The sequence below is a fragment of the Emys orbicularis genome, chromosome 12, assembly GCF_028017835.1.
Source record: "Emys orbicularis isolate rEmyOrb1 chromosome 12, rEmyOrb1.hap1, whole genome shotgun sequence".
NCBI classification, from domain to species: domain Eukaryota; kingdom Metazoa; phylum Chordata; order Testudines; family Emydidae; genus Emys; species Emys orbicularis.
This window is the reverse complement of record NC_088694.1, coordinates 388911-405050: the sequence shown is the minus strand read 5'-3', so window position 1 is coordinate 405050 and position 16140 is coordinate 388911. Positions and strand designations below refer to the sequence as shown.

The 16140-nt window shown below is 57.5% G+C and overlaps 1 protein-coding gene across 2 annotated transcripts in view; it reads right to left on the bottom strand.

Annotated features, from left to right (window-relative positions):
- CDH22 (cadherin 22) overlaps window positions 1–14309 on the bottom strand; it is a 98874-nt gene extending 84565 nt beyond the window's left edge. Inside the window, exons 1-3 of one of the 2 annotated variants that reach the window (XM_065414876.1) lie at window positions 14169–14309; window positions 13932–14117; window positions 4576–4870 (exon numbers count right to left, since the gene is read on the bottom strand). In XM_065414876.1, coding sequence (XP_065270948.1) covers window positions 4576–4870; window positions 13932–14117; window positions 14169–14309 — 622 coding nt within the window. Of the gene's footprint in view, window positions 1–4575; window positions 4871–13931 lie in introns of both variants that reach the window. The other variant, XM_065414874.1, reaches the window with a different exon arrangement.
- Between the last annotated feature and the right edge of the window lie 1831 nt (window positions 14310–16140).

Here is a 16140-nt window from a genome sequence, read left to right as displayed (position 1 = left end):
AGCAAAGGCTAGAAAATCTTGCCAAATGACAGCCCTGGCCGCTAAGCTGCAGGGCCCCTCCATAACAGTTGGGTCCTGGACCTTTCCAGAGCAGTGACGGACGGATGGCTGGGTCCCAGCTGCTGTAGGGGGGCTGGGTAAACCCCTGCCACCGGGGCCTGAGCAGAGACCATCAAACTTATTCCATGCAGCACCTCTGGGCTTTAACCCAGATCCTGATACCAGAGACAAGGGCACATTCCCCTGAGCAGCGCAGTATCCCCCCAGCATTCCCTGCCCTCCGGTGCTCCCTGATGGCCCATGCTCAGAAGCGAGGGCGGAGGCCGCTGCTCGGGGAGGATATATTGCACGTATGGATCTCCTGAACTTTAATGAAAAAGCTCCTCAGAGGTTGACTCTCAGATCTGGGGGCGATTGATTCCCCACCCGCCTGGGCGCTGGGCCAAGCAGGTCCTGTGCACTGACTCTGGGCGCAGCGTTCAGTTAACAGCTGACCCGCTGCCCAGGATCTCAGCCACGCCTGGCACACAAAGCAAGGCCCCTGCCCACACTAGGGGCCAGCCAGTTGCTCTGCCAGCTGGACTTGGCCTGGCCAGGGTACGGGCCACACTGAGGCTTGGGGCCTTTTACATACAGTCTGTGGTGCCATCATCACTGTCCCATTACGTGCCATGCCCAGTGCAGTACCCAACGCTCCATACACACGGGCCCCACCCGTGCAGTGCCTGGGCTGAGCTCCCCCCCCCATATAAACACCACCCCAGGGCAGTGCCCAGGCAGAGCTGCCCCCCCCACTCCAGTTACCCGGCCCCCCATGCAGTGCCTGGGCAGAGCGGCCCCCCCACTCCAGTTACCTGGCCCCCCATGCAGTGCCTGGGCAGAGCTGCCCCCCCACTCCAGTTACCTGGCCCCCCATGCAGTGCCTGGGCAGAGCTGCCCCCCCCCACTCCAGTTTCCCGGCCCCCCCGTGCAGTGCCCAGGGCTGAGCTGCCTCCCCCGCTCCAGTTACCTGGCCCCCCATGCAGTGCCCAGGACTGAGCTGCCCCCCCACTCCAGTTACCTGGCCCCCCGTGCAGTGCCCAGGCAGAGCTGCACTCCACTCTCCAGTTACCTGGCCCCCCCATGCAGTGCCCAGGGCAGAGCCCCCCCCCACTCCAGTTACCTGGCCCCCCATGCAGTGCCTGGGCAGAGCTGCCCCCCCCACTCCAGTTACCTGGCCCCCCGTGCAGTGCCCAGGCAGAGCTGCCTCCCCCACTCCAGTTACCTGGCCCCCCCATGCAGTGCCCAGGGCAGAGCTGCCCCCCCCCCACTCCAGTTACCTGGCCTCCCCATGCAGTGCCCCGGCTGGAGCTGCTTCCCCATAAACACCCCCCCGCCCAGTGCAGTGCCCCAGGTGAAGCTGCTTCCCAGTGTCACTGGCTCGGCAGAAGCAGGACCCAACACTGTTGCCAGTGGTGTAGCACGCGGGACGGTGGTCTCTCCAGCACCTGAGCCCTGTGTACAGCTCTCGGAAGGAAGCCAGGGTGCTGGATGGCCTGGGGCCTCGGGGCATTGTCAGCAGCACTCTGTGGGTGTCTGGATGGACTCTCCAGATCTCTGCCCCAGCTGCTGCCGGGGACTTTGTGCAGCTGCGCTGGCCGCCTCTGCCGCACAGGGAGCTCTCACCTCTCCTGGGAGCTGGGGGTCAGCTGGGACATAAGGCCAGCACTGCTGCAGCAGAGCTCTGTTCTGCTCTCCAGCGCAGGGCAGCGGCAGGCGAGGAGGAAGCATCTGCCCTGACATTTCAGAGTTTTGGCCTTGGGCCCCAGAGTGGTTTCCCCACAGTCTTTGCTTCCCTTTGGGGCTGGCCAGGCTGCTGGAGGCCCCACTGCGAAGGGGGAGCTGCGAGGAAGCCAGCTCACACTCACTAATTTGGGGCTGCCTTGGGTCGGCAGGTCAGAGGCTGTCGGTCAGCGCTGGCTCCTGGCTGTCAGGTCCCCGCCTCCGGAGCGACACAGCAGAGGCACGTCCAACGCTGCTCCAAACACTTCTCTTTACTTTTCACTTCTGAGGATTTTAATTTGCAGGAATCGCCTCCTTTCATGTTCTGAAACCGAGTTTCTTTCTCCCTCTGATCTCCAATTTTGCACAGACACTGTCTCCTTTGATACGTCTTGTTCACATCAGCCTGTGATCAGGCAGCTCCGTAATTGTTAGTGATTTTCAAAGCACGGGGCTCCTGGTCTAACAACCAGAGTTGAGAATTCCGCCCTTTTTAAACGTTGCTCAGGCAAACTACGTTAATTTCATTGCTTCCCCCTTTTGGGAATGGGGGGTGCGTCTCCCCCTCGCTGCCTGCATCCTGCCTTCCATTTGTACAGAGCCCTGGTCTGTGACTGATGGCGTTCTTGGCCAAAGGAGGAGAGGGTTCCGGACAGGGGCTGAAACCGCGTGTCAGGAGGAATTCAGTCAGCAGCAGCCCCTCTGGTGTAATGATTTCTGCACATCTGTACGTGTGCTGGAGGCCATCACAGGGCTCTGAATGAGCAGAGCATCCAGGAAACACAGCAAGAGACTGACCCTCCGGCTTCCTGCCAGGCCCTAAGGAGAGCCCTTCCCTTGCTGCACTTAACTCCTTGGGCAGTCACAGGAACCAGGCCTGGGCCCCTTTCCAGGGCACTGCCTGTCACACCCCCAGATGGGAAAACCAGCTCTCTGTCCTCCTGCTGGAGCCGGACCTGTGCCACATGATCCCTGCGCTGCCAGCCTCCTCGGGGGCTCTTCCCGCTCTCCTGCCTTCTCCTCAGTTCTGCTCACTGCTGGTCCTCTCGCTTTCTCCTTCCTTTGCACCTGTCACTCTCCCCTTTTCATCCCCTGCGGCTGTTACCATTTGATGTCGGGCTGACTCTGTCTTTTGCCTTGAGGCGCCTTTGGAGAGCAGTGATTTGCAGTGCCACTGCCTGGGATACCTCCCCTCTCGCAGCCTACCAACCCCAAGCCTGCTGCCCACCTCAGTCAACCCATGCCCCTGGTCCGACGCAGACAGGGAGCAGCACGACACCCAGAAACAGGGAAAAGGGTGAATGGATTCTGGGGCTCAGCAGAATGCACTACCAGCATGAAGTAGGGACAAAGGGCAGACGCCCTGCTGCTGCCCCATTGCACGTCCCCGCCCCCACCTTACATCCAACACTCAGTAAAGCACAATAACCGCCTGCCCAGTGCGACCCTATCCTGCCCTCTCCCCAGTGTGGCTAGCACGCTCTGGGAAACCTCCCCGCACAGACCCTGCTCTGGTGCACGGCATTCCAGACCCGACGACGTGCTACCACAGGAGCGGAGGCAGTGTGATGTGTGAGGTGCTAGGCCTCACTTAGGAACGAGAGGGATGAGTTTACACGTCTGAGCCAATCAGCTGAAGTTTTCTCCCATTACGGAACAATTGTACTTAGTTCAACACCACTGCCGGCCTCTGCTCAGCGGGCGCTTGTGACCAGAGCTGCTGGGAGAGGGGCTGCAGGGCAGGGCTGTGGGGTGGGTAGGAATGGAACAGGATGGGGGCTTGGATCAGGACTGATATGCGGTAGCAGAGCTGGGGGAGGGGTGCCAGGGCAGCACAGATAGAGCGGGGGGTGCTGCAGGTCCAGCAGGCCAGGACCAGCACAACTGGGGGATGGGACTTGGCACTGCAACAGCAGGGGGGCTGCAGATCAGGACTGTGTGGGGAGCCCAGAATGGAAAGGCAGGAGGACCATGGGTTGGGACTGAGGGACATGAACAGTCCAACACAGGAGAAATTTGCACTAGTGAACATTCAGGTTGTTCTCCAAGGGGCGGCTCAGCTCGTTCTGTGCTACCTCTTCCTTTCTGGCTGGGCTTGAAACTTTGCTAACAATGTTAATAAAAGTGTGAGTGTTGTGACCGTGTACGTCAGAGTTCCCAATTCAAAAGGAATTCTAGTAATACGGCCCCTGATCTTGGGACGAGAACCAATCAAACCTCCGAGTGTTAACTGGGAATTTTAAAGTAATCAATATAATTAATAGACCAGGCAACAGCAGCCAGGCACTGACAGATGAGGGAGGTGGAATCACAGGGGTGGGGAGAGCTGGGAGCGTAGGTGCCGCAGACACAGCTAGAGGCAAGGAGACATGGCAAGAGATATCAGTCTCAGTATGATCCTAACCAGCAGCAGACCCTGCCTCGAGCAAGGCCTGGGGCCTCCTCCCCAGTGCCTGAGAGCAGCAGAGACCGGCATGTGTGGAGGAAAGCTGGGGCAGAACTGGGGAAACCTCAGACGGGGAAGCGGGGGAATTGGCACCCAGCTCAGCCCACTTCCATTGCACAGGCTCATGGGGAGCCCACGTGCTTCTCCAGCTGGCCATCAGCACTGAGGATTTACTCAAATGTTTCCCTAAACTGCCTTATTTATTTTCCCCTTTGGCTCCAGTCGTGGCTGGAATCCCTGGATTTATGACAAGTGATTCTGTGCTGGACAAGACTCTAGTTTGACAGCTCAGGGTAATGGATGGGAGCAGGGGCTGCCAGCTCCTTGCCCCCATCACCTTGTGCTCAGCGCGGGTGCAGGGCACCTACCTATGGGGGACAGCTCGGCCACGCTGCCGATGTAGGGCCCCTCCAGGAAACGGGGCTCGCTGTCATTGATGTCCTGCACCTTGATGATGAACTCAGACTCAGGCTCCAGCAGCTGGTTGGTCTGGCGGTCCCGGGCCTGTGCCCGCAGCGTGTAGAACGTCTTCTGCTCCCGGTCCAGGCGCTCAGTGGCATGGATGTCGCCTGTGACCTCATCAATGAGGAAGATGGTTCCTGCGCCCTCCCCGGAGATGGTGTACTTGATGGACCCGTCCCCCTCATCCGAGTCCGAGTGGATCTGCAGAGGAAGGACAGAGGGCGAGGGTTGGTGCTGAGAGAGAGCACAACTGAACTGGCTGGAGCCACAGCCGCCACTCTTGCTGTGAGAGCCAAGTCAGTGAGGAGCCCCCCGGCAAGAGAGGAGCAGTAGCTGGGCCCATGGAGTGGGAGGGGCTAGAGCAGGGGTCTGGGGTGGGGAGGGCAGGCAGAGCAAGGGCCCGGTGGCTGCATGGTTTTCACTGCCAAGAGTTAATTCAGATCAGCCTGTCCCTCTTGGAAGGGAACAGCAAGCGATGCGCTTGTCCTGGGCTGGGACCCGGAAGACCTGGGTTCAATTCCTGGCTCTGCCACTGCTTTGCTGTGTGACCTTGGACCTGTCACCAGATCTCTGCCCCGCTCCCTTCTAACACAGAACTGAGAGAATAATTCTGTGTAGCTCAGACCCCCTGTCACACAGGCTAGAGCAGCCCCCAAAGACAGAGTGATTGACAGTACAGGAGACACAACTGGAACAAAGCCACCCCAAAGCGTGTGAGGCTCAGACATCCACATGGGCAGCATCGAGTAACTGCATGCAGCACTGTGAAATCTGCTCTGTGATGTGTGTAAACACCAGCTCACTGCCCTTCCAAACCCAAGCCAGCTGCCCCACTACTCTGGTGTGCATGCTCTGGATTTCGATACCAGCGGCTGCCAGCCCTTCCACACGATGACAGCTTCATGCCCACCCAGCATCCTGGCAGGGATATGAGCGCTGAATTCAGCACCAGAAACAGCCCCCCAGGAAAGCAGCTTGTGTAGCCAACAATTTCCTCTTCGTTTTCTAATTAAGATGCTATTTGGAATGAGGGAGCGAAAGGGTAAACAGCAGCTCCCTTTGCCCCGCAGCCGCCTGGAATCCAGGCCAGGCGTCCGGAGATAATTTTATTGGTGGCATTAAACTGAGTTATGAGGTTTTTACAATCCAGCCACTTATGAGAAATCTATTAACAGTAACTGGACAGGCAGAATGCATCTCTGAGGAGAGCAGCGCGGGCATTAATTGGGGCAATCCATAATGGACAGGCCCCCAGAAAGGTTTCATCAGACGCATTCATTTACTCCTCACAATTTCTGCTGAGAATCAGCAAAGTTGCCAAAAAAAGAGCTGTCCATTAATCGGCTAATGAAATATGAAAATGTTTATGGGCCATTCAATCTTCCAAACTGCAGTTCTATAATCCACCTTAAAGACATACAGTTCCACCAGCAAGAATTTATACCAGGACCTGCCTCTTTTTATGATGCCTTCATTATATTTATCTTGTTAGATACAATTTATATATTTATTTATTTTGTGAGTAAGATGCCCACACATTGGACAATTCAATGTACTTTACATGCTATTCATATATTATCGTCTATGTCAAATAGCAACAGAGAGTCCTGTGGCACCTTTAAGACTAACAGAGGTGCCACAGGACACTGTTGCTTTTTACAGATCCAGACTAACACGCTTACCCCTCTGACATATATCAAATACACACTCCCACCCTGCCTTGCCAGGAAATATACTCACCTGCCCAGCATTGCCTGGGAAATACACCTGCCCAAACCACATCACACAGGAAATCACACAGCCACCTGCCTGGTATCACCTAGGAATTACCCCTGCGTGACTGGCAGTACCTAGAAAATACACCCCTGCCAAGCCAACAAATACACCTGTTTTCTCAGCTATCCCTAGGAAACACCCACTCACCTGGCCCCACTTGAGACACACAGCCAGACACCCTTTTGTGGCTGGGTGCCCTAGCAGCAGGGTTCTGGCCCCACGTCCCCTCTCAGGCCCCTGATGGCTCCATGTCGGGTTTGCTTGACTCAGTAACACCGACCCATCCTTGGGGCTGGTTCATTACAAAAGTCTTGTGCAAACAGTCCCTAACAGAACTCCCCAGACAGCCCACTGATCACTCCAGTGCACATGGTCCTTACAATCCCATGACAGCCAGTCCATCGATGTAGCACATACCACACTCCAACACCTTCCACCCCACCCGGGGTCTTCGTTGGTCCTCGCCTGTCCTGCCACGAGAGCCACACCAGAGCCCCTCCAGCTGAAGCGCAACCCCGCTCTTCCTCACAGGAGCCCCCACAGCCTCTCCACTGGGAGGGCATACTCACCTTCCCTCACTCCCCCAGTTCTGCCATCCTCTCACCTCAGACCAGCCAGAGGTGAGCCCTGCCACTGTTCTCTTGGCCCTCAGCCCTCTTCGGCCCTCTGGCTCCAGCTCTCCTTCATGGAGACCTCCGAGGGTTAGCCCATCTACAGCCCTCTCCAGTCCCGGGCCCGCCAGCTTGGGTGTCAGTAGGCAACTCCCACTGCTGGGAGGGAGTTGCCTACTGACATCTGTTGGTCCTCTCCTGTCCTGCCCCCTCCAGCCCTAGCACTCCAGCGTGGGGAGGTCAGCCAGCAAACCCCTCTGCTGCTCTTCAGCTTTCTCCCCGGCAGGTAAGCGTCACGTCCCTCCTCCCTCGGACTCTGCCTGATCCTTTCTAGCCCCAGGCGCTCCACACCCTCTCAACTGGCCAAACAGGAGCACTTGCTCTGACACAGGGCACCGGACCTGCAGGAACGACCCTGCCTGAACGACCCTGCCTGCTCTGCGTCACATCCTTCTGCCCCATGTCAACCCTTGCCAGAGACTGAAATACCACGGCAGAGGCTGTTCCATAAAGTGCAGGGGCCACATACACAAATGTGCATTTCTCTGCTCATAACAACAGCAACAAGATTTGTGATGGTGGAATCTCCATCCTTAGAGGTTTTTAAGGCCTGGCTTGACAAAGCCCTGGCTGGGATGATTTAGTTGGTGTTGATCCTGCTTTGAGCAGGGGGTTGGACTAGATGACCTCCTGAGGTCCCTTCCAACCCTGATATTCTATGATTCTAATTATCAGCCAGGAGATAAACCTGCCCGTCCAGGCCCTATGCCCAGCAAACAGTCCAAACTAGCAGCATATCCCTGCTCCACATCTGCTTAACACTGACTCCGTGCTCAGAGCAGATGCCAGCAGCCCTGAAACCTGGAAAGCCAGGAAGAAAAACAGAGCCCGCACTCCGGGGGCTGGAAAGATAGATTTACAAGGGAAGATTAATGAGCTAAATCTGCATCACTTGGCTAAACAACAACTAACGGGGGAGCAGGATAACTGTCTGCAGGTGTCTGAGGGGAGACAGCAAGGAGGGTTGGAGAAGGAGCAGGGGGTGCTTTGGGTGTGAAAGTGAGTCTGCATTTACACCCCTAACCTGGTGTACAATCACCAAGATTGTATGCACCAGCACAGGGTTTGGGCACGCACATGACCAGTCGGACGTCAGAGCAGTTCTGAAACCTGGGCCAAAACACGGATATGCAGGTCTTTAAAGCACAAAAATGCAGCTGTCTGATTTCTCGGGCTGTCTCTCTGAGATGCCAGTCAGTGAACTTGGCGCATAGCACTAACCTGGGCTCTGAGCTGGACACCTGCAGAAGCTGCCCCCGGATCATTTGCCCCATGGGGGTATGTCTACACTGAAATTAAACACCTGCGGCTGGCCCAGGTCAGCTGACTCAGGCCCGGGGCTAATTGCAGTGTAGACGTTTGGTCCTAGGCTGGAGCCTGGACTCTGGGACAGCCCGGTGGCCCAAACCCCGCAAGCTCGTGTTAGCTGATGGGCCAGGCACGGGTGTTTAATCGCAGTGTAGACATAACCGTGCTGCATTTGGCTTCTTACAGTCCATTTAAATGTTGGGATGGATTTTGGTGGTCCGTCCTGTTCACAGGTGTGAGGGGTGAATGGCACCAGTGTGGAGGCAGGTTTGGGTAAGCATCTTCTGCATAGCTCTACCAGTGCACCTAGCCCTACCACCGGCTCCCATGGCATTCCCAGAGCCCCTCACATCCTGCAAACCCCCTCCATATTGAGCTGCAGCACCCCCAGCTGTGCAGTCTGGTCCCTCACCCACCCACCCAGAGTTCTGCCAAGGCACCACAGTCCCTGTCTTTGCCTCCACCCCCACCCCAGCTCTGCCAATACATCCGGTTCTGAAGCGATACACACTGTTGCTCGTTCCTGGCCTGCCTCCCTTGCCACCACAGACCCACCAGCACAGAAACCAAATATGGTGACAAGCTGCAGGGTGGCTCTGGCGAGTGGTGCCACAGGGACAAACTCCTCACCCTGTGCTGTGGCCAGTGCACACCCGCCCCAAACATCCCCAAGGCCTCTCCAGGAGTGCATGACCAATGAGCAAAGCCACCCTCTCCCAAGCCGATCTGGAGAACAAACCTTGCACTGGGTTTGCTTTGTAGATGGCTCAAGAGTGGCTGTGACAGTGCAGACAGCCCGAGGGTGCTGAGCTTGACAGTGCCAAGAGCCAAAGGAGCAGAGACAGCAGCCATTCCACAGCGCAGATAGCCACGGGGACAACCACCATTTCCCTCCTATGGCCAGTCCTCCAGAGACCCCAATGGCCTGGCTCCCATCTCAGCTGTGCCAGGGTAAATCGGAAGTCAATGGAGTTACTCCAGACTTACACTGGGGTGAGATCAGAATACGCATCTGCATCATTAACCCCTGAAACCTGCCCCTTCTTGGGGCAACAGGCCTCTCTGCGCTTCGTCCCAACTTCTAGGCCCACCAGGAGCAGGTGAATCCAGGGCAAACATAATCCCAGCATCTCCAGAGCACTGCTGGGAGGCTCTCTCTCACCAGCCCACGATCTAAAACAAAGCAGCAGCTGTGGAGCAGGGTGCAATGACCCCTTCCCTCCTGGGCGTGCTCTTCTCCCAGGATGGGGGAAGGAAGCCCCACATTTGGCCATGGAGTCGCCCCTTATTCCTGGTGATGAGGTGTTTCTGGGCAATGCCTCTTGGAAAAGATGAAAATCTTTCATCTGTTCAGATTGTTAAAAAGGGAAATTATTTCCCTGCTCTAAAGGGCTAACACTGGGATTTTACAAGGCCATTAATTACTGCCTACTAATTAAATCAAAATTAAATGTGAACAGAGGTGCATTTTCCTTATTAAAAATGATTAAAAAGAAAGCACAGATACACAAATAAAAACTACTTCAGGATTGAAAAATAAAAAAAATCAAATAAAAACTGGCCATAATGAAGGCTTGCTCTGTGTTTGCTCCAGCTCATAAAGCCTTAGTTCATCAATTTTCTTTAAATATTAGCAACTTAATTAAATCTGCTTTTTTCCTTTTAATCCCCTCTTCTATCTAAAATAGATCTGTCCACATGCAGAAGTTTGTAACTAGTGCTGACCCCATAATTCTATTTAAAAAACCCAAAGAAATCCACATCAAACTGACAGAAGCCTCGGGGGAAATTACAGTTCAGAAAAAGGATTAGCAAGAGAATCCAGATTGTACGGAAATGTTATTGGCCCTCAGAGGAGCACGTGTAGGGGTGTGGGAGGCTAGCCAAGCCTTTCCCAGCAGGTGGCACTGCTGGGAACTGTGTAGGTGCCTCACATCAGGGGAGCTCCAGCAGCTCCCATACCTGCCTGTCCCCACCACACCTTCCCCAGGGAGAAATGCAGGAACACTGGCCACAGGAGGCTCACAGCTACTCCATAAAGGACCCGCACGCGCTATGGAGCAGTTAAAACACCGGGAGCAGGAAGAGATCGTAACTGGTTTAATTCTCCCCAGCCTCTCCTGGCAGGGGCGCTGTGGGGAGCAGGGCAGGAGTGCGGGCTGCAGGAGCAGCTCCTGGCTACTCCAGCCCCAGCCTGGACAGCAGCTGTAGGGGACAGCAGGCCTTTGAGAGTGATATTTACAGGGAATTGTTCTCTGTGTGGCCTGGCTGTTCACTCCAGGCTGGCAGGTGATGTGGAAAGGGGATGTAAAATGGGCCAGTTTTAGGTTCCTGAGTTCATTTTGGAAACGAGGCTGTTGCTAGGCTACCTCTGGAATTCGACAAGGCCTGATGCTTCAAGTAGCTCCCCAGGGGAGCTGTCAATTAACTGTAACTGCATCCAGCTTCTTCATGGAGGAGCAAGACTTCCTGAGCGTCTGCAAAAACGGGCACAGAGGACTGTTTCAAACTCAAGTGGAACCTCACTCGTGATCCTGTCCACGTGGCATCCCCCCAGACTCTCAGCTCTGAAGCATACATGCCCCAAGCACAGCCAAGCCATCAGAACCGGCTCACAGCACGCTTCTCTGCCCCAGCTGACATGGGGGATCCCCCCCAACACAGTCTCCATGCTGCCTCACTGCGCCTGCAACAGGGCATGCCGCGCAATGGAGATGTTTGCTCACTGTGCTGGAACAGGGGATGGAGGAGAAGGCCTGGGATGGCCTAACCACAGAGCACTGAGGAAAGCACCAGCCAAACAGGTCACATGGGCAGGGCCAGGGGGCCATCCACACTGCACAAACACTGAGTGCCAACCTGGGTGCTGGAGGACAAGCACATGCTAGCCCCGGCTGCTGGCAGGGGCAACATGCAGTTAGCTACCACAGTTACTGTCTCTCTGGGCTTTCACACCACACCCCTCACCAGAGGTTCGGAGCATCTCCATGGTGCCAGGTCTAACAGCAGCATTCATCAGCTAGCAGAGAGAGAAATGCTAAGGGAAAGAGAAGATATAAATGGCATGAACTGAGTCGCCTCTGAGGTTAGTAGACTGTCACTCCCCTGGGCAACAGCCACTGTGCAAGGCCCTGCACTCAGCTCTCACGTGGACATAGGACTGGCTCCGTGGAGCCTACGCACCGACACCAGCTTATCCCCCCACGTTGTCCTGTCTCTCCACCCCATCATCAGTCTCAAACCCAACGGCAGGGTTTGGAACTGGCTGAGTCTCCCTGGGTGCTGTACAGAGCCCAGTGCAACGCAGCCTGATCTTGACTGGGCACGAGCGGAATATCAATACGAGGAAAGCAAACTGCATTCCCCTGGGTGCCCCAGTAACTCCCATCACCCCGGACTCCTGCCCAGGCACCAGCCCATCCCCCATGCACCACCCAGGACTGCTGGCTCTGCACCTGGGACATAGGAGCCAGACCCCAGCCCTTGGCCCATAGCAAAGTGACTCTGCACCTGTAATATTAGCCTTTGCCCTAAGAACCCCCCCCCCCCCCCCGTCCATCCTGGCACATTCATATGCAAATAGAGGCATATTAAGTGCATTCCATGCAAATCTTTTATGCAAATTGGAGTCATATTATGTAAACACAGCAACACCTTTACTCTGGGGTAACTAATTGGGCAGAGGAACGGGGCGGGGGGGGGGGGGGGGATTTGCACATGGAGGCCTGAAGGGGCTGTTTTCTGAGCCAGCCCCAATCTGCACAGACCAGGAACCAGAAAACAGCCAGCACAGTCCTCAGGGGAGATCTGGCTGGTAAGTTTGAGCTTAGTCTTCCCAGGACTGGGAGCAAGCCAGTGGTGAGAGTCTGAAACCCAATGCAACCACCCCTACAAGAGGACGACTTGGGGAATGCAGTGCCATGGAGCTACAGGGGTGGGGGCAGGATGAGGGGACGATGCAGTGCCATGGACCTGGGGGTGGGGGAGGGGAGGATACAGTGCCACTGAGCTATGGGGGGGTGCAGGGAGGAGGGGAGGATGCAGTGCCATGGAGCTACCCCCTAGAGAGGAATGCAGTGCAGTGGGATGCAAGGCCCCTGTGCCTGTCGCTGGGAAGTGAAGAGGGAGCCCCTGGCTGGAGTGATGATGATGCTCCCTTCAGGGCACTGCCGTTGACCCTCCCACCTTGGCGTTCCCAGGGAGGAGGGTTCTGGATGGGATGGTAACTTGCTGTCTGGCTGCCCCCCATACACACACCCAGCAGGAGCAGCTCTGTCCAGGTGTGAGTCCCAGGGCCCAGCCTGGCCCTGATGTGCAATCTGTTTCCACAGAGCCCATCCCCCACCCCACCCCCAGCTCCCGGGCCCTGCTCATCCAGCTTCCCAGTGAGGGTATTTGGGACATGTCTCCATCAGAGCCCAGCACCACCACTGGAGAGTGCACTGAACTCTGTGTGTCCGGGCGCTCCCCAGGGCATTGCCCACCACTTCCCCTTCCCCTCGTCCCCACCCACTGGGGGCACTGCCAGCCCCCCTTCCCAACACCCCACCGGGGGCACCGCTAGCCCCCCCACTTCCCATCACCCCACCGGGGGCACCGCTAGCCCCCCCACTTCCCATCACCCCACTGGGGGTGCTGCCAGACCCCCCCTTCCCATAGCCCCCCAAGGACACTGCCAGCCCCCCTTCCCAACACCCCACTGGGGGCACCGCTAGCCCCCCCACACTTCCCATCACCCCACTGGGGGCATTGCCAGCCCCCCCCTTCCCATCACCCCCCCGGACACCATCAGCCCCCCTTCCCATCGCCCCCCTGGGACACCACCAGCCTGCCCCTCCCCCTAGTGCTCCCTGGGTGCTGCCAGTTTGCCTCCTCCCCTCCCATGTGCCCACATAGCACTCGAGGTGGCAGCTGTCCATCTAGGGGGTATTCCCTGCTCTGGATTTTCTCTGAACCCACTGGCCCTACTGAAGCCCCATCAAACATTGACTGTGTCTAAGGGCTTGTCTTCACTACCGCCCGGATCGGCGGGTAGAAATCGATCTCTCGGGGATCGATTTATCGCGTCTCGTCGGGACGCGATAATCGATCCCTGAATCGATGCGCATACTCCACCAGCCCAGGTAGGAGTAAGCGCCGTCGACGGGGGAGCCGCGGCGGTCGATTTGCCGCCGTCCTCACAGCGGGGTAAGTCGGATCAGATACGTCGAATTCAGCTACGCTATTCGCGTAGCTGAATTTGCATATCTGAAATCGATCCCCCCCGTAGTGTAGACGTAGCCTAAAAAACTGCCCGGCCCTGAGGGCTCCTAATCCACCTGAGCAGCCTGCCCACCCCGTACAGCGATGCTCCTTGCCTTCAGTGCAGCCCCTCCCCCAGCAAGGGCCTTTCCTCCTGTGCGGCAGGGGCACCCGCTGTGCCTGGCCATGCTCCTGGCCTAGCTCCAGCCCCCTCCCCTCCCGGCGACATGCCTGGGCCCTGCAGAGACATACCAAGGTCACTTTACCTTTCCCACGTACAGCGGCTCCGTGCCAGTGTACTCCTCAACCACAAAGAACTGGTTCCACACCCAGCCGCGCTTCACACGTCCACCTGCCAGCAGCATGCTGTCCCCTGACTGCTCCAGGCCCGGCCCCCTGGCCTCCGTGTACATAGCCAGGGCCCCCGGCTGCTCCAGGCCCGGCCCCCCGGCCTCCGTGTGCACGGCCAGGGCCCCCAGCTGCACCAGGCCCGGCCCCCTGGCCTCCGTGTGCACGGCCAGGGCCCCCAGCTGCTCCAGGGTGCAGAGTAGCAGAAGTACGGTCCATGAGAAGCCTGGCAGCGCCATCACCACTGTGCACCGGGAGGCTGCATGGAGAGTGGCTTTCAGAGAGGACGCTGACATCCTTTGGGGAGCAGGAAGGGGCCTGACACCACCACTGTGGGGCTCACCAGCCCGGATGGGGCAGCTTCCCCATCCCCGCCGAGACCTCGCTCCAGACAGTCAGGCTCCTCAGGGTGCCTGTGGGCTAGGAGTTACGTCTGCCCAGGCCCCAGGCATGCTGCTGACAGCAACAAGCGACCAGCGTCCTCGGCTCCTGGCATCGGGCTGAGCAAGGCGAGAACAGTCAAGCTTTCTGCCTGGAAGAGGCTACAGCCTGGGCCCCCTCAGAGACTCCGTGTGTCCAGACGACTAGTGCTTTCCCATCAGCGCTCGCGTGCCCCATTCGCCAGCGACCCAGGGCTGCGCTGCACCGCGGCTGGGCTGGTGGCTGCAGCAATGCCGGAGCAGAAAGACTGGTGGCTGCAGTTCCTTGGGAGCCAGGGGTCAAAAGACCATTTATCCCCCCCCTGCTCTCCCCACATCCCACCCTGGGGACACTTCAGCAAGCAGAGAGGGGGGCTCTGCTGCCTGTGGCAGGGCTCTCCTTGTGGGGGCAGAGAAGGTTGCACCTGTAGTTTGCAGGACGGCAGAGCAAGCACCTTTGCATTAAGTTTCATGAGAGATCTTAGCAGGAGCAGCCGGTTGTGGCTGAGACGGGCGCTCACCCACTCCGGAAACAGGCTCTGTGCTATCAGGCTACAGATCCAGCTGTGGCAGGCCCTGGTGCAGGGCTGCTCAGGCTGAGGGCATTTGTATTCTCCATCTTCGCGGCTGTTGCACTCCAGTTTCTAGAGGAGAACCCTTCGCCAAGCTGCTGCCGGTCACCTCCATCCTCTGCCAGTTCACTCGGGTGAGCACAGGGCAACTGACAACGTCTCTGGGAACCTGAAAGAGGCCGAGATGTTAGTGATGACCCCCGGGCTGAGCATTGCACTCCCCCCTCTGAGTGCCACCCGTCGTCTGGCTGCCCCTCATGCTCCCTTCATCTCCTGTGCTCACTGCCTGGCTCTTTTCCTCCCCTGCTTTCTCTCCCTCTTTGTGGTGCTGCTGCCCCCTCCCCTGGTGCCACGTGTGGGAGCCTGGCATTGCAGGAGCTGCTAGAGCCAGGGACATCGGGAGGAGGAGGGTAGCAGAGCTGTGGCGCTTTCATCTCTATGGAAATTCCTGTATTTAGCAGGGATCCAGAGAACAGCAACAGCTCAAACCAGTAAGGCGGCAGCTGCGCAGCGCGCCTCCCCCTCACGCTGCTTCTGGGATCCAAGTGAGAGCGAGTACAGTTACTCAGGGTGATCAGATGGTGTCGGGAGGGCCCCACAGGCTAACGCTCCCAGCAGCGGCTGTTGGTCCAGGGCTGAGGGGCACAGGTTTTGCGTGACACCCTGTGTGTGCAGCTCAGCACTCTAATGAGTGCGTGCTTTGGACAACACTGGCCTGAGCTCAGGGGAGACTGGCTCCCCAATTCTGGGCTCCACCCATTAGCCTGTCCAGCCCCTCTCACCAGCCTCACCCTTTGATATTCTCAGACTGGGAAGGAGCTGCCAGCCCCAAATTCGGGTCTGTGGGAGCCAGAGCAACCTTGATTGAGCTCCAGATCAACAGTGGTTGAGGAGAGGAGTCCAGAGAATATTCAATACCAACTTCCCAGCCAGGTCCGGCCTTGTCCCAGACACAGACAGACAAGCCTGGGCAGGAGATTTGTGATCTGCCACCAGGATGGAAACATGCTCTGTGTAACAGGGACCATTTCAGACAGCTTGCGATAAGCCTCGCTGTGCCCATGGGTGGATGGACAGGCACCTCCCTGTCCCCTAGAGATGACAGAGGGGCAGGGCAGGGGGCATCCTGGACCGTG